Source organism: Somniosus microcephalus, chromosome 2 (genome assembly GCF_052327205.1).
Source record: "Somniosus microcephalus isolate GS21.2 chromosome 2, FLI_Smic_1.0, whole genome shotgun sequence".
Taxonomy (NCBI): Eukaryota; Metazoa; Chordata; class Chondrichthyes; order Squaliformes; family Somniosidae; genus Somniosus; species Somniosus microcephalus.
Window position 1 is genome coordinate 364,548,528 of NC_140988.1, and position 24,260 is coordinate 364,572,787.

Consider the following 24,260-nt stretch of genomic DNA (forward strand, 5'->3'; position numbering starts at 1 on the left):
CCATCTGAGATAACTGCACCACAGTCTGCCATCGCTATCATTTCTTTGAGCTTTCCTTGGACTCTGTTATACTCAGCCTCCAGCAAATAAGTAGACAAAGCATGTCTGGTGGGAGGACAGTATGCAGGGCGAATAACATTGAAAAATCTCTTCCAGTACACATTGGCTGTGAGCATGAGGGGTGAGCCTGTTGCATATACAGCTTGAGCAAGGCACTCATCTGCATTCTTCTGGCTATGGTTATCCATTGTATCAAAGAACCTTCCAAGTGGGCCAGGAGTTGCTGCTGATAAGGAGCCTGATGCTGAATGAGAACCATCATCTTAAATGGAAGCAGAGGAACTCTGGGCTGACTGCTGTGAGCTTTGAGTGAAGTTGTTGCATTTGGATAAATGCTGCTGCATCTTTGTGGCATTCTTTACATATGGCTTTCTACAGTGTTTGCACATGTACACAGTCTTTCCATCTTTAATGCCTGGGGTAAAATGCTTCCACACGTCCGACGGTAAACGTGGCATTGTTCTATGCAGAGAAATAAAGGGCATTCATCTCTGTGTCGAACTGCGGTCGATCAGCACGATTGCAACAGGGTGAGTACATTTTTGCTGATGCTCCATGTGATGGAAGCATGACCTGTACACACACGACGCTACATCACCAATAGTGTATTATTTTGTATATTTTAAATTGAAGGACAACAGAGTTCAACAAGTAACTGGTTTATTTGGTATAAAGTCTGATTTACTTACTGCATCATCACAACATCAGAAGACAAAATGACTTCCCTCAGGACCCCTAACCTGGATCTTAAAAAAAACTATAGCAGTCTTACAGATGCCTGCAGGCCAATCACAATTCGATATGCAAATATTACAAATAGAGGGAGCTAATCGCTCATCCACTCATCCAACCAATCAGGACACATTTGTTCACAGTCACACACAAAACTTGTAATTATTAAAACAAGCCAAGTGAGAAGCTAAACATATATTGATTAAGAAATTCCATAATAATTAAGATTCCATCTCTTAGTAATTTTAAGAGAGGACCTGTGGGGGAAAAAAAAGAAAGAAATACAAAAAAAACAATATTATGCTAGCATGTGCTTTTTTGGGCAAAATTCCCAAGCTAAACTTCCCGTGGAAAATTTCCAGAAATTTACCGGAAACTTTCCACCCCTTTGCAACCCAAGTTAGAGCTATTATGGAATGCAATGTAAAGTTACGCTTCTAATATTTATACAGAGTTTACATTGCTGGTGGTAAGCAAGGCTACTATGATAGAAAACAAATCCTACAGAAATGCATTTGAGTGTACTTGCGTATATTAACACTCTACAGTTCTTGGGCTATACCATAAAATGTCAATTCCTAACCTCTGGTAATTCTTGGTAGACAATGGATAGATTATTACTTCCAATAAATGTCTACTTTTAGATTTCTGACAGCTTTCAGAGTATTTCAAACCTCAACTTGATTTTTATGTTAAGGTTTGCATATGCTATGACCTCCTTTGTTCCTGTACAATAACTGCAGTATGACTTTAATCCTTTTTGATAATTTTTGTGACTGAAAAATGCATAATAGAAAATATGGAAGTAACAGTACAGTACTACAGGCTGTGTAAGAAATGATAAGGCTGTGGTTTCTTTCTGCTTTGTGCAGGTTAGGGGGACCCTTCCATGGCCAGTTATTTGAACTATGTTTCTGTTCTGTTGTGTAGCTGCAGTCGTCTTCGACAAGTTCAAGCCATCCTGAATTACAGCAACAAGCCAAAATCTGATGCAATTCTCTGCATTCTGGGTATGTTTAGGTTCTTGTATGTAAGCTTTGATTACTGACGTAGCTAATTACTTACAAGTAAGTTGCCTAAAATGTTCACTTTCTTTGACAGTGAATGTGTTACAAGAAGGTAACTTTATGGTTAAGTACTCAGCACCTTTTTGGGTTTACCAGTACCAAAATCTTGCCCTTTCCCACCATTCATTTGTGATTGAAAAAAATGCTGGAAAGCGTTCCTATTCTATAGAACAAATAATTTTTATTATGATTTCTCCCCTCATTCTGGGTCTTCTCTTCCACCGATAAGCTACTTCAACACATAGATTTGGGATGAGTCTAGATGTCAACTCGATGCACCAAGCTGTGAAAGATAATTGCAGAAATTGGCTGGTATTAACTCTTAACTTGGTTCAAGTGTCTCTAGATAACCATTTATACTGGTCCCAGTGGCCAATTTCTTATGCCGATGATGTTCCTGTAACCTGTGTTATTGGAGCAATGTCCTTTTGCAAGAAACCTGAAATGGCAGTTTTCCAAATGGAGAAAGAGACTGGAATCAATTATCATTAAGTCTTTTTTGATCTAGATTAATGGAGTACTTTGTAGTCTGTACTAATAATAAAAGTAAATGGGTTTGTGTTTTTTTTAGTTATCTGTATTCCGAGGTTCCTCTCTGGGGACATAGTCGCAGATCCATTCGAGTTCTGTGTTCCCTTAGTACAATCGAACACAAGAAATCCACAGTGAAAAAAGGACATTTGGCTCACTAAGCCTGAGCCCACATAGGATTGTTCTATCATGGACTTATTTCTCAAGCACCTGCTGATTATCTAGTTTAGGGAACACCTGGTTCTTTCTACCTCCCCAGATAAAATGTTAAGCTATTAACCCTCCGTTTGCTTACTCTGCATATGTCAATTCAGCTCCTTTTTAAAGGCATCAAGTTATACTGTATCTACCTTCTGGAGAGTCTGTTCCACATAATAATAGTATTTAAACCCGTGCAATTATTAAAATACAAGGTCTGGACTTTCCTGGTCACACACTTTAGAGACAGAGATTAAACATTACCCTAGTGGGGGTATCTAGAACGAGGGGGCATAGTTTCTGAATAAGGGGTTGCCCATTTAAGATGGAGATGAGGAGGAATTTCTTCTCTGAGGGTCTTGGTCGCCTTATCTGAGGAAGGATGTTCTTGCCATGGAAGGAGTTCAGCGAAGATTCACCAGGCTGATACCTGGGATGGCAGGAATGAAGTATGAGGAGAGATTGGGTCGATTGGGCTTATACTCGCTGGAGTATCGAAGAATGAGAGGGGATCTCATTGAAACTTATAAAATTCTAACAGGACTAGACAGAGTAGACACAGGAAGGATGTTCCCGATGTTCAGGGAGTCCAGAACCAGGGGTCACAGTCTAAGGACAGAAATGAGGGGGAATTTCTTCATGAACCTGTGGAATTCTCTACCACAGAAGGCAGTTGAGGCCAATTCATTAAATATATTCAAGAAGGAGTTGGATATATTTCTTTAGGCTAAAGGGATCAAGGGGTATGGGGAGAAGGCAGGGACAGGGTACTGAATTTGGATGATCAGCCATGATCTCATTAAATGGCGGAGCAGGCTCGAGGGGCCGAATGGCCTACTCCTGCTCCTATATTCTATGTTTCTGTACACAACATACTGAATTTGCTGTGTATGTCGTACACTCCTTATTTGGGCATTGACAGTTGTGCCTCGGTTTTAGGTGGCGATAGGATTTCCCATTAAGTGTGAGCTACTAGCTGTCCTGCAGCTATGTCTGCAGCGCTGCACTTTTATCAGTTATCAAGGTGCAGGTGACCTTGGCAGAGCCTCAATTATTGCTCAGCCCATGTTCCCTCAGAAGTTGGTGCTGGGCTTTCTAGAATCATAGAAATTTACGACACAGGGGGAGGCCATTTGGCCCATCGTGTCTGTGCTGGCCAAAAGAGCTAATCCCACTTTCCAGCTCTTGGTCCGTAGCCCTGTAGGCTACAGCACTTCAAGTGCATGTCCAAGTACTTTTTAAATGCGATGAGGGTTTCTGCCTCTCCCACCCTTTCAAGCAGTGAGTTCCAGACCCCCACCACCCTCTAGGTGAAAAGATTTCTCCTCAACTCCCCTCTAATCCTTCTCCTTGTGCTAATGGTACTCTTGCTATGGTGTTGGTTAGGGAATTTCAGGATACCAAACCAGTGATAATGAAGGAACAACAATATACATCAAAGTTGGGATGATGTGTGATTGAGGGGAACTCCGAGGTGATGCTCTTAACCGTCTACCACTAGATGGGGCTTCATATGCTCCGGAAGATGCAGATCCCCATACCTCTAGCATTATTCGGACATGCTTCACAGCTCCAGTACATTGTCAATATTCCAAACCTTTCTCCTAGATAACTAACTTTGGAGCAACTGTTAACCATTTTCTTCCTTACTTCAGTTTCCCCCTCTGTTTAAATCAATGATTTTCATAAAACTTTTCTAGCTATCTTTTCCAGGTTAGGTCTTCACAACTGTGCCTTCTGTCTGTTAAACCTCGCCCTAGTGCATTTTTATTTTCCATACAGGCTACTTCAAGGCCTCCGTTTGAGTGCCTGCCAGATTGTTTGCGTTGTACTGATCTTGGGTTTTTAAGCTGACTGGTTTGTGGCCTTGCTGTTGGCAGTCTGCCGGTTTCTTGGAGACTGATTGAGCCTCCTAGCTGTTGCTGCCACTACCCCCTACCCTGGCCCAGCATGCACCCCTCCGCTCTCTGGTGTGCTGCTACAGTATGGTTTTTTCCGTTTCGTACACTGCCTGGCGCTGTTGGGTTTACTGCTCTGTACTTGCTTCTCCTTGGTATTTTGAATATAGAATTGGCATTTGTTAGCTTAAATAAATAAATATATATATTCAATTTCCAACGTTCGCTGCTTTGGGTGGGTGCGGGCGGGGGTGAATCAATTGAGTCACTATTTTGGGGGAAAAAATTGTCTGCCTTTTTTTTCCTGGAATTGAAATTTCTAATTTACAAAGTCATAATTTTAAGCGAGATTTAAAAAATCAAACACACACATTAATAGCATGATTAAATTTACCCATCTATTTTCCCTTAATGCCTTCATTTAAAGTTTTAACTTCAAGGTCTCAGACTGTCTAAAAAGCCTGGGTAGTTGTACCTCAGGAATTGGAAGCAGACATTGCATCACTTCTGTGGATTCTGTGCCTGCACGTGTGCAGTTTGTAAACTTTTCCATCATGCATTCTGTGCAGTAATAAAAGTTGAAGGGCAGGAACCTTATCCTGTGAGAATGAGTTTTTTTGCTATTTCAAAAGACTTTGAAAGAAATTGTACTTCAGATTCTCGCTGCTTTATTTCATTAATGCTGTTTGTGATTATGACTTTTTCCCGCAAACCTGTGATCACCAACACTTCCGATCGTTGTTTCTTTGACAATCCGGAAAGCAAACTCATTTTTAGTCTCTTGCCTCTTTATTCATATTTGTACATTGAGTTTTAAAAAGTCTTTCTCTTCTGAGACTTCAGCTTGGAAATTATGTAAATTAATAAGTTTTGGTTATTTGTTAACCATTATATGTTGGCCATTTCACTAAAAGGTAACTTTTTAGGTCCTTTAGGGAATTGCACACACTCTGCCCATGATTTTCTCTCCATTAATTTGAATAAGTTTACCCTTAAATGCTTTAATGTAGCGGTTTAAAGGCCGAAACTGCTACAATGCGAAAAGTGTAGACCCTGAGACCTCCTTCCCCAATTTTCCCAAATTCTAGAACATTCCTCAGTTCACAGAACCTCCCTCTGCCACTTTTCCAGATCCCTCCATTTTAATTCTCCTGAGCACTGGGCCACCTCAAAGTACTGCTGGAGCCTGAGCCTCTATCCACGCCATGCCTGAACCCTCAGTGCTCCAGACCCTTGGTTCACCCCAATGGTGATGAGCCACTGTCCCTGGTAATAGTACTTACCATTAAACACCCCTGTTCTTCTAAAACCTCTGACTCAATGAGAGCCACAAAAAGCAAGTCCGCATCAGGCAGCTCCAGAGCGGTCACTCGACTGCAAACATCGTTTTCCCCCTCAGTAATGCAAAAAAGCCGAATTTGAAATGTTAGTTCTGCTCAGAGGTTTTATTTAATAGCTTGAACTCTACAAAAAATTGAGACTTTGTTTATATTTTTATAGTTTTTAGTCATCTGAATTTCTGCCTGACTCATTGAGATAGATCTCGTTATTGTTCCACAGGAGTGTGGGGAAAGCTGCAACATGATTAATACAGACATGTATTTTTTAATGGCCTCATCAACTTGTCCTGCCACCTTCAAAGATTTGTGTATGTGATCTCCCAGGTCTGTTCCTGCAGAGTTGCACCCCCTTTTTAAATTTTACCATTTAGTTTATATTGCCTCTCCTCATTCTTCCTTTAAAAATGCATCACCTCACACTTCTCAGCATTATATTTCATCTGCCCATTTCACCAGTCTGTCCTCCTGAAGTCTGCTACTATACTCACTGTTTACTGCATTTCCAAGTTTAGTATCATCTGTAAACTTTGAAATTATGCCTCCTATACCCAAGTCCAGGTCATTAATATATATATTAAGAGCAGTGGTCCCGATATCACATTACATTTACTACAGTAAATGGTTTGAAGTACCAGTTGCACATTTGACAAGTTTTCTTTGTGTTGTTCCCAAGTGACTTGTGTTTCTTTTGCAGGTATTGATAGCAGATATAACGAGGGCTGTAGAGAACTTGCAAATTATCTGCTGTTTGATCTGTATAACCTGACAAACATTGATTCTGACGTGACTGATTTACCAGAAGAAGTGCTCGATGGTAAATATATTATCTTTAACCTAACTTCCAGGCCCACAGAGTAAATGACTGAGTCAACCTGCAAGACTGCCCTTTGTGTTTTTTCTAATATAAACTTTTCCTCCAATACTGTGCTTATTAAGGCGAGGGATGCCAGTGTTGGGAGATTGGAACATTTTCCATTTTGTGTGCCCAGAGTTTTGATTAAGTACTCATATTAGATGTAGAATGAAGCTTTCATTAGTCTCTTAACAGTGCCACAGCCCCTACTACACCAGTGTAACGTCTTCACAAACAGCCTGTGGGCTCTCGGTACAAGATTTCCATTCAGGAGTAGTTTTGTGCTTTGGGTCAGTTGCGAACTGGGTTGAGACTGACGAGACTCATTCCACATAGGACCCCTACAGGCAACAGACAGGAGGTTCATCCTGGTTCCAGAGGCGAACAGCTAATATCTAACATTGGTCTAAGACAGGAGCTGGCATTGCACTGGGTAAATCAACTTTTTATCAAGGGCCACAATCCTTAGCCGTGTCTTGCTTTAGGGCCACTTTCACAAATTCTGCGTTGCAGATTGGTAGCCTGCAGGTGAGCCCGCCATGCTGAGCTCCTGATTAAATGACACCAATTTTGGGAGATAAAAATGAGATGGCTATTGACCCATTCAAGCAAGTGGAGAGTATTCCCTCACAGAACTGACTTCTAGGCCTTGTAGGTGGTGAAGTTTTGGGGAGTCTGGGTGAGTCGCTCGCTGCAGGATACCCAGCCTCTGACCTGCTATAGTGGCCGTGGCATTTACATAGCTGATCTAGTTGAGTATCTGGTCAGTGGAAACCCCCAAGGATGTTGGTTGTGGAGGATTTGGCGATGTTGATACCATTGAATGTCATGGAGTGGCGGTTGGACTCTCTCTCGTTGGAGATGGTCATTGTCTGGCGCGAATGTTACTTGCCACTTATCAGCCCAAGCTTGAATGCCGTTTAGGTCTTGCTGCATGTGGGCATGGACTGCTTCGTTATCTGAGGAGTTGCGAATGGAGCTGAATAATGTGCAATCATCAGTTCTGACCTTGTGATGGAGGGAAGGGCATTATGAAGCAGGACTCTGCCCTGAGGAACTCCTGTCGCGACGTTCTTTGAAACTACCATTTTTTTTTCTTCAATAACGCAGTCTCAAAAATAAATGGTGTTAATAGTGGCCCAGGGAAATCCTCTCTGCTGATATATTTTCCCTTTTTGCACCTCCTTGCATTACAGTTGAAATCAGATCACAGGTGAGAATCCTGTAACCGCATTCTCTAAGACAAATCACACTGGTCTGATGTGGCCTTCAGAATTATTATATTTTTTAAAATTCTGAATACAGAAGAATTGGTTAAGAACAAAACAAAATGCATCTTTTATTTTTCAAAACATCTGTTCTCTATGTTTAATTAAAATGATTACAGTGGGGAGTCCTGTTATCATTACTGAGTAAACATCTGATCTAAATTTGACAACAGGAGTATTTTCCAGTGCGGTGTCTCCCATCTGGTATTGTCCCCATGCCAATGCTACATTTCCCTGAGGCTCCTGTTTCTGTCCTGCCCTAGTGGTTGTACTTTGCAAGGTCACTGTCATTTGCTGCCATCTGACCTCTCAGAAGTCATCAGCCACTGCAATGGTGTTTGAAAAGTATGGATAAGTTATAGTGCATATTTCATGTTGCAACATAAATATATATTTTTTAGAAACACTGCAAAAAGACTGATTTTCTGGGTTCCTTGTGCCAAATCCCACATTCTTGCCAAAGGCAGCATGACAAAATAATCATTAACCTTGTCAATCGCTAACTGGCAGATGATCTTGGCTTCTTTGTGGACTCGCTGATATGAAATACTGATGGCTGAAAACTTGATGCTATTTTGTCCCCTTTCTGTTTCAGATGTAATTCTGTTGATCAAGTCGGAGAGTGTTCATCTGTACTGCAACCCTGTAAATTATAACTATCTCCTGCCTTATGTAGCATACTGGAGAAACCTACACTTACACTGTTTGACAGAAAAAGAAGTAAGTTGTAAAAATGATACTGGATCAGAATATTTTAGCTGAAGAGGTACGTAAGGTTCACCATGTTGCATTATCCTTATTGGGAGATTTATTTTTCAGTTATTGATCTGAAAATCTAACTGAAGGGGATGAATGTAGCCTTAATACCCAGCCCTATATTTTCCATAGTTGAGAACTAACTGTAGAAAGAATCATACAAACACAGTTTATTTATAACTTCCTGCTTCCACACTGCTGGATCTGTCCACCCTCGCTGTTGTGGCTTGAGACTCTGGTCACCTGCGTTCATCATCAGACTTGGTGCGCACTGCCCCGCTTATTCCACCAACCCGCTTTGCCCTCTCAGTTGTTAAGTGGTGGTGGGAAGGGGTGAGGCTGGGGGAGTTGATCGGAGTGAATGGGATGGCAATGGTGACTGGTGCAATACCAGGAGTGAAGGGATGTAAGGAAGCAGAACTGCGAGTTGGGCGCAAGAGTTTGGGAAGGAGGAGCAGGAGTGGAGATGAGCTTTTGGGGTTGTAGGAACAGACATCCAGCAAAGGAGAGAGGGTGCTTTCGTCCTCTTGTGATGTTTTCTACTGCTGCCTTCCTCATGTTGCTTTCCACTGTTGCCATGCATACTGACCAGATGTCTTCTCCCACTAGTGACCCAAACATTCATGCAACCCTGGTTGGAACCTTCCCTGTGTCCTCCACTTTTGGCTCAAAAGTCTCCCTGTAACCCAAAGGAAACCCTCAGCCCTGGCAGGACCTTTCACCCATGACTCCTGCATGTTTCCCTGACCAATCCCTGCCATGAAGTGCCTCGCACCCTTCACCTAATACGGTCTGTGGCCTCCCTTCTATGCCGCCCTCCAATTCCCACCGGAACGGCAAAAAGGAGAGCGAGAGAGAAGAGAAAAAGAAACACGAGGAGAGTGACAGTAATTTGAAATATTATATAATATGACCAGAGTATCAGTAACATCAAGGCAGTGGGAATGGGTAAGAGGGTATGTTCTGACTTTTTATTTGTTTATGGGATGTGGGCATTGCTGGCTATTGCCCATCCATAATTGCCCTCGAGAAGGTGGTGGTGAGCTGCTTTCTTGAACCACTGCAGTGCATATGGTGAAGGTACTCCCACAGGGCTGTTGGGTAGGGAGTTCTAGGATTTTGACCCAGCGACGATGAAGGATCGGCGATATACTTCAGTCAGGATGGTGTGGAACTTGAAGGTAGTGGTGTTCCAATGCACCTACTGCCCTTATCATTCTCGGTGGAAGAGGTCGCGGATTTGGGAGGTGCTGCCGAAGAAGCCTTGGCAAGTTGCTGCAGTGCATCTTGTAGATGGTGCACACTGCAGCCACGGTATGCCGGTGGTGGAGGGAGTGAATGTTTAAGGTAGTGGATGGGGTGCTAATCAAGCGGGCTGCTTTGTCCTGCATGGTGTTGAGCTTCTTGAGTGTTGTTGGAGCTGCACTCATCCAGGCAAGTGGAGAGTATTCCATCACACTCATGACTTGTGCCTTGTAGATGGTGGAAAGGCTTTGGGGAGTCAGGTGAGACACTTGCCGCAGAATTCCTAGCCTCTGACCTGCTCTTGTTGCCACAGTATTTATGTGACTGGTTCAGTTAATTTTCTGGTCAATGGTGACCCCCAGGATGTTGATGGTGGGAGATTTGGCGATGGTAATGCCGTTGAATGTCAAGGGGTGGTGGTTAGACTCTCGCTTGTTGGAGATAGTCATTGCCTGGAACTTCTGTGGCGCGAATGTTACTTGCCACTTATCAGCCCAAGCCTGAACGTCGTCCAGGTCTTGTTGCATGCAGGCATGGACTGCTTCATTATCTGAGGAGTTGTGAATGGCACTGAACACTGTGCAGTCATCAGTGAACATCTCCATTTCTGACCTTATGATGGAGGGAAGGCCATTGATGAAGCAGCTGAAGATGGTTGGACCTAGGACACTGTAATGAGGAACTCCTGCTGCGATGTCCTGAGGCTGTGATGATTGTCCTTCAACCACCATATCCATCTTCCTTTGTGCTAGGTATGACTCCAGCCAATGGAGAGTTTTCCCTCGATTCCCATTGACTTCAGTTTTACTAGGGCTCCTTGAAGCTACACTCGGTCAAATGCTGCCTTGATATCGAGGGCAGTCACTCTCACCTCTGGAATTCTGCTCCTTTGTCCATGTTTGGACCAAGGCTGTAATGAGGTCGGGAGTTGAGTGGTCTTGACGGAACCCAAACTGGGCATCAGTCAGCAGGTTATTGGTGAGTAAGTGCCGCTTGATAGCACTGTCGATGACACCTTCCATCACTTGATTGAGAGTAGACTGATGGGGCGCTAATTGGCTGGGTTGGATTTGTCCTGCTTTTTTGGGGGACAGGATATACCTGGGCAGTTTTCCACATTGTCGGACAGATGCCAGTGTTGTAGCTGTACTGGAACAGCTTGGCTAGAGGCGCGGCTAACATAAGAACATAAGAAATAGGAGCAGGAGTAGGCCAATCGGCCCCTCGAGCCTGCTCCACCATTCAATAAGATCATGGCTGATCTGATCCTAACCTCAAATCTTCTATCACTGTGCATCCACCGAACCCATGTGATCTCCCGGGAGAGGCGAAAAACCAGATAAAGACCCAATGGCCAATTTGGGAGAAAAAAATCTGGGAAATTCCTCTCCAACCTATCTAGGCGATTGAAATTCTTCCAGGAGATCACTCTGTCCCTATATTTTCTACAGTACTTACTTTCTGTAAAGGTGATCTCCACCCCAGCCAGGAACAGGAATAAAACCATCTCCTGGAGTTCTGGAGCACAAGTTTTCATAACATTAATATCATTAATGCCATGGGAGATCTACCAGTAATCTATTGGAAGCAGTTCGTTGGCAGATGCCATTGTTACAGATGAAAAACAATTTTTAAAGAGAAAAATACAGACCAGATGCTGGGTGCTTCTGACTTGCACTTGAAGCTGACCAGGACTTCCATTCTGTAAAATTCTGATTGGTCTCAGCTTGTTTATTTGAACTTTGATCTTGGCTGCAGTTTCTTTAAACATTAGATTTTGTGGTCTTAAACAGTTAGGAAAAAAATGAAAATCTAGTGTGACCTAATTCTTGATTTCCAGAATGCAGAACAGTTACACTTTTGCAGCCTTACACACTTACACTTTAGCAGCCTTGTCCTTCTAAAACAATGATTCCTGAACTTCCCATGAACAGCGACATGGGAGATCCGTGAGAATATTGTTGGAAATCAAACAATAGTGCACTTGCTTTCCTCCGGTGACAAACTTCCTGGGTCATGCTGTAGTGAATAGCTTAAATAAAAAAAGAAAATTACAAATATAACTCGCCCAGCAAGGAAAATCTATCCAAAAAGAACACTCAAAATTAAAAGTAGGCAGAGAATTTCAAAATCTGAAGTGATGAGCACTTCAGTCCAGTTGCATAAATGTTGAGTACATTTCTTCATTCTGTAACATGATTTGAGTTTTTCTTTTGTTTATCCCTCGGGTTTCAAAACTATCACGTGCTTAATATTTACTTGAGAGCCTAGCTCAACGAGCCAACAAAAAGAGTGGTTATGGCACCTTGCTTTCTCGTTAACAATGATTCTTTACAAAAATAGATGTTTTGAAATTGCATCCACCCTCCTTGAAGACAATTTTTTTTATTGCCAATTTAAAGCGGAGATTTTCCAGGTTTTTTCAGTTTATTTTTATAATCAAAAACCAGGTGAGAAAATTGTAGTGCAAAAAAACTAAGTCAGCCAGAGAACATCAGTAAAAATCAGATTTATCTTTGTGCATACAAAAAACCTCCATAAAACAAGCAAAAGACCAACTCGGCACAGTTAACCTAAATGACATTAATTTACAGTTCACAGACACCATTTTAATGGTGGTAGTTTCAAAAGTAATGTAATGTAAGTTTCTGCAATATCAAAACAATGTCGAGCTGTTTTGGCAGTAAACTGCGTAGTATTTGTAGGTGTACTGTGGGATACAAAAATGAACATTCAAAGCAGCATATCACCACATTAACTAGTTCAGCTTTCAGACATAGTTTAAAATAAATTGTGCTCCATGTCTGAAATCTGAACCAGTTAATGGCAAAACATTATATTTTGCAGTTTGTGCTATGTGTAACTAGTTGGGTACCGCAAGGATCAGTGCTTGGGCCTCAGCTATTCACAATCTACATCAATGATTTGGGTGAAGGGACCAAATGTAATATATCCAAGTTTGTTGTTGATACAAAACTGAGAGGGAATGTAAGTTGTGAGGAGGATGCAAGGAGGCTTAAAGGGGATATAGACAGGCTAAGTGAGTGGGCAAGAACATGGCAAATGGAATATAATGTGGAGAAATGTGAAGTTACCCACTTTGGAAGGAAAAATAGAAAAACATAGTTTTTTAAACGGTGAGAGATTGGGAAATGTTGGTGTTCAGAGGGACCTGGGTGTCCTTGTACATGAATCACTGAAAGTTAACATGCAGTTGCAGCAAACAGTTAGGAAAGCAAATGGTATGTTGGCCTTTATTACAAGAGGATTTGAGTATAAGAGTAAAGACGTCTTACTGCAATTATATAAGGCCCTGGTGAGACCACACCTGGAGTAGTGTGTACAGTTTTGGTCTCCTTACCTAAGGAAGGATATACTTGCCATAGAGGGAGTGCAACGAAGGTTCACCAGACTGATTCCTGGGATGGGGGGATTGTCCTATGAGGAGAGATTGAGCAGACTAGGCCTGTATTCTTGAGTTTAGAAGAATGAGAGGTGATCTCATTGAAACATACAACATTTTTACAGGGTCGATGCAGGGAGGATGTTTCCCCTGGCTGGGGAGTCTCGAACCAGGGGTCACAGTCTCAGAATAAGGGGTCGGCCAATTAGGACTGAGATGAGACATTTCTTCACTCAGAGGGTGGTGAATCTTTGGAATTCTCTACCCCAGAGGGCTGTGGAGGCTCAGTCGTTCAGTATATTCAAGGCAGAGATCGATAGATTTTGGAATATTAAGGAAATCGTGGGATATGGGGATAGTGCAGGAAAGTGGAGATGAGGTAGAAGATCAGCCATGATCTTATTGAATGGTGGAGCAGGCTCGAAGGGCCAAATGGCCGACTCCTGCTCTTATTTCTTAAGTCCTTAAGTTATGTATTCTGATCATGTACCTCCTTCCACCACCCCCCCCCCCCCCCCCCCCCCAAAAAAAAATAGCAGATGTGCACACATTGTTTTAGGATCAGCCATTTCCTTTTCACATGGCTACTGGTAGTACTGGGTTATTTATATATGCAACTGTGTTTATTGAAACAGTCATGTCTTTAGTTTTTCATCCAGCGAGAGACTATAAACACATTTATTTATGCAGTGATGGTGAATAAGGAAAATTTATTTTGCAAGGAAATATTTCCCTGACCCTGGGGAGAAATCTTGCAGCTTTTTCCAAAATTATTTAAGTTGCAGATGTCCACTTTTATCCCACTTCCACACCTCGGCGCACTTTCTTGGAACAGCATAAACTCTGACTCATTGCAGGAGAGCCATACAGTATGTCACATTAACTTATCTGTAATAATCTTGAAATGCTAAGTGCTTCTGAACTGCAGTCTGATAGAATGGATAAACGGCATGCACATTTCTGGACTTGGTTTTTGGTAAGATGAACACATTCCAGTTTGCAAAGCTGAGTGGCCTCTGTGATGTTTTCTTTCAGTTATGACCCTTTTGCCTTAGTGGGCTAGCCCAGCTTAAAAACAAAGCTTTACCTCACCTGTAGAATATTACACGATGTATTCCATAGTATAATAATCCTGCCACAAAACAATGTGATTTACTGTGAGAAGTTTAACGAGAGCACCTCCTGACATCACACTTGGCAATGGTTGCAAACCAATCTCGACGTGCTGGGTGCTTCCAACTTAGTCTGCAACTGACTAGCACATTCTAATCTGATAAAATCACTCGTCAAACAATTAAACACTTGATTAAACTTGGTCTCTTGTTTATTTGGGAGCAAGTAGACTTTGTGGCCTGAAATAATACATGATGCACTGTGTAACACGGTTATCCTTGTACAACAGTCTTGCCATCCAACTTGTAATCAAAGCCAGTGGACATCTATTATACACATGTTTTGAGTTGAGTTTGTTATATTGAAGTTATCACATACAGAAATTCCTGTGTTGCACTTGAAATATAAAAAAAATCCTCCTCAACAGAAAATACCTTTCAATTAACTTCAGGAATTGTATCTTTTAAAATTGACTTAACCTTGTTCTTCTTCATTACTTTCAGTCTCCCTTCTCGTGTTTGAACCTCAGCCCCTATTACTTTTTAACTTTTTTCCACCCCTTTGTTTTGGGTCCTCCTTTCTCCCCCACCCCCCTTCCTTTCCTTTTGTTTCTCTCTCTCACCTGGCAGCTGTCTCTCTTACCTGCCAGTACACTTCACACCTAATCTCAGCTGCCTTTTGTCTCCACGGGCCTATTACCATCTCGTCTGGCTTCGAATACCTTTTATTGTCTCTCTTGTTCGATCGCAGCCTTGCCTTCGATCTATTTTCTTTTCTTTCCAGTTTTGAAGAAGGGTTTCGACCCGAAATGTCAACTCAAATTTCTCTCCACGGATGTTGCCTGACCTGCTGAGTTTTTCCAGCATTTTCTGTTGTTATTTCGGATTTCCAGCATCTGCAGTATTTTGCTATCTGACTTTTAATTGACTCAGGAAGGCACAGCAATACACCTTGTGGCCTTAGTGAGCCCAATCAATTACAAACTGTAGCAGCAGAAAATGCATTTAAAAATATTTATTCTCTGATATGGGCATCGCTGGCAAGGTCTGCATTTATTGCCCACCTCTAGTTGCTCTTGAGAAAGTGGTGGTGAGCCACCACCTTGAACTGCTGTAGTCCATGTGGTGAAGGGGTGTAGAGTTCCAGGATTTTGACCCAGCGGCGATGAAGGAACAGTGATCTACAGGTATGTCCAAGTCGGGATGGTGTGTGACTTGCACCTGCTGCCCTTGTCCTTCTCGGTTGGGAAGGTCACTTGTTTGGGAGTGATGCCGAAGATGTTTAGTCTAATACATAAATGATTGTATTTATCATCCATTACATGAGAAAAATGTTACACTCTGCAACTTACTGAGTTTAAACTTCTTCCCTTAGTATGAAGATGAAGAGGCGGCAGAGGAGTTTAAAATTACCAGCTTTGTGGATATGGTGCGAGACTGTTGTCGAATTAGAGTTCCATACAGCTCCCAGGGTAAAGACAAAAACTATTTTCCATGTTATACACATCGCGCAGAATAATTAAGCAAGCCACAAAGGTGTTTTTATTTAATTTGCCGTGGAAAAAATCCTTGATCTTTTAAGGTCTGTTACTGTCCCTACCATGTAAAATGCTTTGGGCAAAGGCATTCAAGCTAGGAAGCGTTTAGGGCAATTATTTTAGTTTCCTTTTGGGTTGTCCCTGAGCTCCATTTGACATCTCCCTGATGGTATGGTGAAATTTGTAAATCGGATCCGTTTGGCATTCTGGGTGCACTCCGCTAACTGGGGCTGTGGGACCCCTGTGTGTTTTTGGTTCAGATTTTTCTTTTGTTTTGATGAGCTTCACTTTCACTTGATCTGAGTTAACTGGCTTCTCTAACCTCATCAAGCAGTCAGTAGATTCTGTTCTGTTTCTGCTTCATATTTTAACTAATCCATTGTCCTGTCATCTTCAGTGTTTGTACTAGCATTTAAAGTTGAACCATGTCAAATCACTTCCCACACTAACTTTGAAAGTGAATTGTTCTCTAAAGCCACTCAATTGGAAATGAGTTGTGAGAGACTTGGTGTATATATGTCGAGGTGTTTTTAAGGAAACAAAAACCTGGAATGTTTTTCCATTTGCTCTTTAAATTTGGCCGTAGATATTGAATTGGATGTGGTTGATGGATTTTTAAATCTACCAAAGCATAAAGTCAATCTATCTGTACCCTTGGGTGTTGGTAAATCTGGGATCATTTTCTTTTTCTTCCTACTTGTTGCAATTGTTAATCAAATTATGGCATCTCATTATTTATTACATTGTATTCACTTAATGGCTATGTAATTCTGTTTTTCGATCACCTCATTGTGCTGATTGTTCTGTGCCCATTGCTATTTTCAGGCCATGTTCAGAAGTTTGACATGTTCATTGTTGAGAAGTGGCCCATTGTACAAGCATTTGCTCTGGAAGGAATTGGAGGAGGGGAATTTTTTACAATGAAACATGAGGTATTTAATTTAATTTTGAGTACTGTATAAAATTATTTATGACTATATAATAGCATTAAAGTTAACAATAAATTGAACAGTTCACATAAAAAGTTTCCCCAAACAGATAACCAGGAAAAATTCAAGACTGATGAAGTCCTACAGGTTAAAAAGGGCTCAAAAATTAATAAAGCCCCAGAGATAATGTATTTATACCACAGTGCTGAGAAACTTGGGTGGAGATTTTTGAGATTAATTGATAAAATATCTTGGATTCAGAAAACCCAATGCACGTTGTCAAATTTGCCAATGATCTAGATAAGATAGTCACCAAGAAATCAAATCGGGAATTCAGAAGAAACACCTTTACCCAAAGAGTGGTGAGAATGTGGAAGTTGCTACCACAGGGAATGGTTGAAGCGAATAGTATAGATGCATTTAAGGGGAGGCTTGACGAGCATATGAGGCAGAAGGGAATAGAGGGTTATGCTGACAGATTTATATGAGGAAAGACTGGAGGAGGCTCAAGTGGAACATGGACTGGTTGGGCCGAATAGCCTGCTTCTGTGCTGTGGCTCAGTTGGAAGCACATTAGCCTCTTGAGTCAGAAGGTTGTGGAACTTGCACACACCAAGCTAGGTTAACACTCCAGTGCAGTGCTGAGGGAGTGCTGCACTGTCGGAGGTGCTGTCTTTCGGATAAGACGTTAAACCGAGGCCCCGTCTGCTCTCAGGTGGACGTAGAAGATCCCATGGCACTATTTCGAAGAAGAGCAGGGGAGTTATCCCTGGTGTCCTGGCCAATATTTATCTCTCCGCCAACATAACAAAAACACATTATCTGGTCATTATCACATTGCTGTTTGTGGGACCTTGCTGTGAGCAAATTGGCTGCCGCGTTTCCTACATTACAACAGTCACTACACTTTATGGAAAAAAAAAAAAAAAATTTCAAAAAAGTTCTTAATTGGTTGTGAAGCGCTTTGAGACGTCCGGTGGTCGTGAAAGGCGCCATATAAATGCAAGTCTTTGTATATGTTATGTAATTCTATGTAAATAGCAAAATTGCTGGCAGGTTGGGAAGCAGCAGTGGAGATGGTTGGAACATGTGAGTTCCCTGCAGTGAAGGCTCGTGAGGAGCTGGGAGACAACTGGGGTGCTCCAACAACAGGAATAGTGAGGGTGTAATGACAGAATGACATGTTTACAGAGGAAATTTCTGTTCTAAATGTGGACATAACAATTTATAATTGGGAAAACGTTGAAATATGCAAATACAAGATATTTATAATTAATCTGTGGTATTGTACATGGTAATTCAAAGAAAATGGTCTGTTTTATCTCTGCTGTCATTGTGTTTCTGTCCCTGTCGCTCTTTGCTGTTTTCTCTTCTCTTCACTCTCGACCTTTTGCTTCTCTTTCTTCCTTTTGGGTAGGTGGGTGGCAATGATGTCTTTGTCTTCATTTACAATTAAAATCACTCTCACAGGTGTGAGCAATTGGCATTTACCTTTTCTAACTGAAACACACACGAGATAATTAGTTGGCTTCAAAATTCAACTTGGTTTTTGTTTTTCAAAATTATTTAAAGAAACTACTGAGCAGAAACTGTGTTTAGAAGGTCAAGAAAATGATCTCATCAGACCTGTTGACTGGTCCTGATGCATCCTGGCAAATTCGGCATACTGCACAAGCTCAGACTGCAGAATACACGGGCTACCAAACCTAGGTTATTGGCAGAGATTGAGCCTTTAAGTAAAAGCTTCAATGAAATCATCAGCTCACACAAAAGACATCATATTATTGTGAAAGACGTAATTTTTTGATTTGTTTTCATTTTGTTTAAATCCTTATTTTGGATACAAATTTCAGTCACGGGAGGGGGAGGGGAAAAGGTCGACCCAACAGTATTCAGATGAGAAGTTTTCAGAAAGCGATCTGCTGTATGGGGAGAAACCACCTGGTGGTGAAATTGTGTATTTGCAGGGTGACGAGTGCATGTGGATGCTTGCCATTATAAACAGGACCATAGGAATTTATAGTGGGTGGAAAATGGACAGAGAAGTGTGCTGACAAGTGGCAATAATAAATACCGTTTTATATCCAGGAAATGCACACAAAAGTAAGCTTTTCAATAAGATATAGATTGTTTTCAATTTCAATAGAAGATTCACTATGGATTCAATATTATGTTAATATTCTCATCAGGCCATAATTGTTTTCAGTAGTCGCTGAATACCAAGGGTAAATTAATTGCACAAAGCCTATGTTAACCCCTTTTTTAATCAAAAAAAATGTACGTTTTCTGAGAGAACAGTTTAGGGTTCAGGTAACAATTAAACCATGTTGCGTGAGAATAGTTTACTTTCTTGCATGAGTTTTTACTTGTATAACCATTAAAGTAAGAATAAGTAGCACTATCTAATTTATAGTCATCATGATTGAGTACATATGCTTCCATCTGGCAGTAAGGCTCTAATGCATTGTTTCTAATTAAAAGGGCATTATGTACCTTCATGCAGTTACGCAGAAAATTAAGAAATGGTATACTATTTTGTATAATGTTGCCAGTTTTTTTTCCTGTTGTAGCTGTTTGATGCTAGCGAGGAGCTATGGCAGACCTATAGCAGATTGGATCCAGTCTCTCTCGAAATCTTGATCACTGAGGTAACTTTTTATAACAAAAAATTATAATCCTTATGCTCATTCTTAAAACTTGGCTAAAGCTACTGCAAATATTACATACTGGGATGTCATAGAGTAGTGTAGGTTCAGTAAAGAAATGGGTTTTGAGAAGAGTGAATGTTGGACACTTAAAGCAATGCAGATTAAAGTTACTTTTCTTAATTTCTGTAACAAATTGTCTTTAGGAATACTAACTTATCCTGTGTTTTCATTTTAACTTGTGGGAAAATTAAGGCACTTACTTTATACTTGTATCAGATATTATCTATTTTAATTCTGTAATGTCTTCATTAAAATCTAAAAAGGCTTCTTGGGTTTGGTGATAAATTTTCAGGTAATGGAATAGGATAGATTATAGAGCTTTCACAATTTGTTTGCTTTACTCGTGTTTTGTGTCCATTTTTAATTTGCTGTTGCCTTCATACTGTTTCAGGATTTGATGACATTTGACAGACAGTGGGCCAACTTCTTTTCCAACTTTGACATTGAGGGTTCTTCCTCGATAGTGGAACTTTCAGAGGCACAGGCTGGAGAGGTGGGAAATAAAACATTATTACAATACAGTACATGTCATCAACATTTATTGTTCCTTTTAGGTAATAATTCTTCAGTAAACAATTGGCAAAAAATTATGTCTGTACCCTAAAAGAAGTAAACTTGCCAGAATGAATTAATATAGATTTGCAATTTTAATTGACAGCTGGATTTCTGTTTCTGTGGGCTAAAAGCTGTTGTTTTGACTGAGATTATGGTTTGGATCTGCAAGGAAGAAGTCTGGCCTGAGACAGGCGGCAAAATACAATGTTCAAACCCATAAAGCTGAGAATCCTAACTGTCCAGTTGGAGGTTGGTTTACATGGTTTTGGTTGTGCTCAGTTCCAAGTAATATGTTTTTCATTAAACTATTTTTCCCTATTTTTTCCTTAATCTCCTACCCTGCCCCTTTCACAGCCACTTGCCTCCAGATATACTTCATATAGCTGGAAGAGCAGACAAGTGGGCTGCAAGCTCCTGCATGGCTTTCAACACCAATGCTCTTCCATGGATCAACTAACGGGAGGCATGATGGTAAGGGGTACAACATTCAACATGTCTGTTTTTAAACCCTGCAATGGGATGCTGCAGTGCTGTTGGCAGATTGTCCCACTTGCTCCATTGCGAACCCAGCTGAAAATGATGACCACTGTTGTAGCCAAGGGTCAGCTACTGATACTGTATGGGATGAAAATTGGCATCGACGTGTACCTTTTATGCACTCTGAGCAATTAAATGATATATCACTTTGATTTTGTTCAAAATATATATATATACATTTATTTTCATGCTAAAATATCTTTCGGAGTTTGCCATTTGTTTGGTTATGTATGTAGGATTTTTAACAATGTTGCAGAATTTATAAATGCCCATCATACAATTTAAGCCTGAGTCTTGATCTCCTGGCTGACTAAGTTTGTATATTGTCCTTTATATTACTGAGTTGCTCTTAAAACAAATTACTCAAAACAATTACTGTTAAACCTGACATAAGACACTCTTGTCCACGCTGTTTGAATTAATAAGTTAATGGGAAAGATGTGCAAAATTGAAACCGACTTCTCAAGAACAGGCAGGAGCTATTCCCTGAATAAGGAAAAGCAGAAATGCTGCAAATACTCAGATGATTGATCAGCATCTGAAAGAATGGTAGCTTGATATGACGCTCCCTTAAAACTGGTAAGTTGAAGCTGGAGACTGTAGAACAAGTGTATGGGAATTGATTTCCAGTGGGACAGCATTAGAAATGGAATGGATTATTGTAAAGATGTGATAAATGGTGGCATTTGACAAAAGTCATTCCTTATTTTTCTTCCTGCAAGATCAAGGATGATATTAGGAGAGGGCAAACGGTTTTATGGAAGCAGTATGCCTTACGTTTGATGAAAATTACATCTATATATATAAATCGGTACTTCTGTCTTTCTGTCTTTGTCTTTCTGTCTATCTGTCTGTCTGTCATCGCGTGTGCGTTGCGGGTATGCACTCGAAAGTTACAGGGCGTACCTACGCGCGCGTTACCTCCAAAGAAAGCTTACGCTTCCGAGACGGTTTTAAGCATATTTACGTTTCGGCCGGGCTAAAATTGCGCCCGCGGTATCCCAAAAACCTTCAACATTCCGCTCATTAGCATCTCATTATCCGCTCATTAGCGACAGAGTGACCGACAGAGTGACCTCGAGCTTGACCAATCGTACGCCGGGTTGCTGGCGTGTGCCGCCGGGCCAATCGGTGCGTGTGTGGCCGGGCTTTATCATTCTGAACCGAGGTGAGTCGCCGCCATCTTGATTCCAAACTTTTCCTTTCTTTTTCCCACTTTCTACGTCTTAAAAAAAAAACGTTGCTTTTAAAACACACATTGTTTTTAAAAAAAAATGATTTAGAAAGTAATTAACTTATCTAATCTCATTAATTTTCCTACCTTTCCCCGTTTTTCCAGGTAGGCCTAGAAGCCTCGGCGTCTCCTCCGCACCCACGCCCGAGCTAGGCACCTCCCGGGCCCACTCGAAGGCTGGAGGGCCAGCCTCAGCCCAGCGCCGCTAGGGTGCGCGCGCGCAGCAGGAGCTGAGACCCGCTGTCTCTCTCTGGCTGGCCGGGGGGCGGGGCTTGCTGAGCGTCCAGCGTTACCCTGGCAACCGGGCCCGCCGGACGTCTCGCGCAGCCGCAATCGGCGGTCTTCACCTCGGGGGGGGGGGGGCCGCGCGCGCAGCAGGAGCAGCTGAGACGCGGCGTCTCTCTGGCTTGGTCAGCGTCACGGTTACCCTGGCAACCGGGCCCGACAGTCTCAGCTCCTGCTGCGCGCGCAATCGGCGGTCTTCACCTCGTTGGGGGGGGGGGGGCGACCCCCGCCCTCCCTCCCCCCTTCCCCCTTCCCCCCCGCCCTCCCTTTTCCCCCCCCGCCCTCCCTTTTCCTCCCCCCCGCCCTCCCCCTCCCCTCCCCCCCCTCCCTTCCTCCCTCCCCCTCCCCTCCCCCCCTCCCTCCCCCTCCCCTCCCCCCCTCCCTTCCCCCCCGCCCTCCCCCTCTCCCTCCCCCCCCTCCGTCCCGCCCTCCCTTCCCCTCCCCCTCCCCCTCCCCCCTCCCCTCCCTCTCTTCCCCCCCCCCCCAGTCGTGCTCTCTCTTCCCCCCAGTCGTGCTCTCTCTTCCCCCCAGTCGTGCTCTCTCTTCCCCCCAGTCGTGCTCTCTCTTCCCCCCAGTCGTGCTCTCTCTTCCCCCCAGTCGTGCTCTCTCTTCCCCCCAGTCGTGCTCTCTCTTCCCCCCAGTCGTGCTCTCTCTTCCCCCCAGTCGTGCTCTCTCTTCCCCCCAGTCGTGCTCTCTCTTCCCCCCAGTCGTGCTCTCTCTTCCCCCCAGTCGTGCTCTCTCTTCCCCCCAGTCGTGCTCTCTCTTCCCCCCAGTCGTGCTCTCTCTTCCCCCCAGTCGTGCTCTCTCTTCCCCCCAGCCGTGCTCTCTCTTCCCCCCAGTCGTGCTCTCTCTTCCCCCCAGTCGTGCTCTCTCTTCCCCCCAGTCGTGCTCTCTCTTCCCCCCAGTCGTGCTCTCTCTTCCCCCCAGTCGTGCTCTCTCTTCCCCCCAGTCGTGCTCTCTCTTCCCCCCAGTCGTGCTCTCTCTTCCCCCCAGTCGTGCTCTCTCTTCCCCCCAGTCGTGCTCTCTCTTCCCCCCAGTCGCGCTCTCTCTTCCCCCCCCAGTCGCGCTCTCTCTTCCCCCCCAGTCGCGCTCTCTCTTCCCCCCCCAGTCGCGCTCTCTCTTCCCCCCCCAGTCGCGCTCTCTCTTCCCCCCCAGTCGCGCTCTCTCTTCCCCCCCAGTCGCGCTCTCTCTTCCCCCCCAGTCGCGCTCTCTCTTCCCCCCCAGTCGCGCTCTCTCTTCCCCCCCAGTCGCGCTCTCTCTTCCCCCCCAGTCGCGCTCTCTCTTCCCCCCCAGTCGCGCTCTCTCTTCCCCCCCAGTCGCGCTCTCTCTTCCCCCCCAGTCGCGCTCTCTCTTCCCCCCCAGTCGCGCTCTCTCTTCCCCCCCAGTCGCGCTCTCTCTTCCCCCCCAGTCGCGCTCTCTCTTCCCCCCCAGTCGCGCTCTCTCTTCCCCCCCAGTCGCGCTCTCTCTTCCCCCCCAGTCGCGCTCTCTCTTCCCCCCCAGTCGCGCTCTCTCTTCCCCCCCAGTCGCGCTCTCTCTTCCCCCCCAGTCGCGCTCTCTCTTCCCCCCCAGTCGCGCTCTCTCTTCCCCCCCAGTCGCGCTCTCTCTTCCCCCCCAGTCGCGCTCTCTCTTCCCCCCCAGTCGCGCTCTCTCTTCCCCCCCAGTCGCGCTCTCTCTTCCCCCCCAGTCGCGCTCTCTCTTCCCCCCCAGTCGCGCTCTCTCTTCCCCCCCAGTCGCGCTCTCTCTTCCCCCCCAGTCGCGCTCTCTCTTCCCCCCCAGTCGCGCTCTCTCTTCCCCCCCAGTCGCGCTCTCTCTTCCCCCCCAGTCGCGCTCTCTCTTCCCCCCCAGTCGCGCTCTCTCTTCCCCCCCAGTCGCGCTCTCTCTTCCCCCCCAGTCGCGCTCTCTCTTCCCCCCCAGTCGCGCTCTCTCTTCCCCCCCAGTCGCGCTCTCTCTTCCCCCCCAGTCGCGCTCTCTCTTCCCCCCCAGTCGCGCTCTCTCTTCCCCCCCAGTCGCG

The 24,260-nt window shown here is 43.7% G+C and overlaps 1 protein-coding gene across 2 annotated transcripts in view; it reads left to right on the forward strand.

Annotated features, from left to right (window-relative positions):
- The first annotated feature begins 662 nt into the window (after window positions 1–662).
- dnaaf9 (dynein axonemal assembly factor 9) overlaps window positions 663–24,260 on the forward strand; it is a 158,161-nt gene continuing 134,563 nt past the window's right edge. Inside the window, exons 1-8 of one of the 2 annotated variants that reach the window (XM_085975589.1) lie at window positions 663–1,802; window positions 6,521–6,640; window positions 8,543–8,667; window positions 15,839–15,935; window positions 16,827–16,933; window positions 19,501–19,578; window positions 20,030–20,131; window positions 20,548–20,664. In XM_085975589.1, coding sequence (XP_085831715.1) covers window positions 1,682–1,802; window positions 6,521–6,640; window positions 8,543–8,667; window positions 15,839–15,935; window positions 16,827–16,933; window positions 19,501–19,578; window positions 20,030–20,131; window positions 20,548–20,664 — 867 coding nt within the window. In that variant the 5' untranslated portion in view covers window positions 663–1,681. The remainder of the gene's footprint in view (window positions 1,803–6,520; window positions 6,641–8,542; window positions 8,668–15,838; window positions 15,936–16,826; window positions 16,934–19,500; window positions 19,579–20,029; window positions 20,132–20,547; window positions 20,665–24,260) is intronic. The other variant, XM_085975592.1, reaches the window with a different exon arrangement.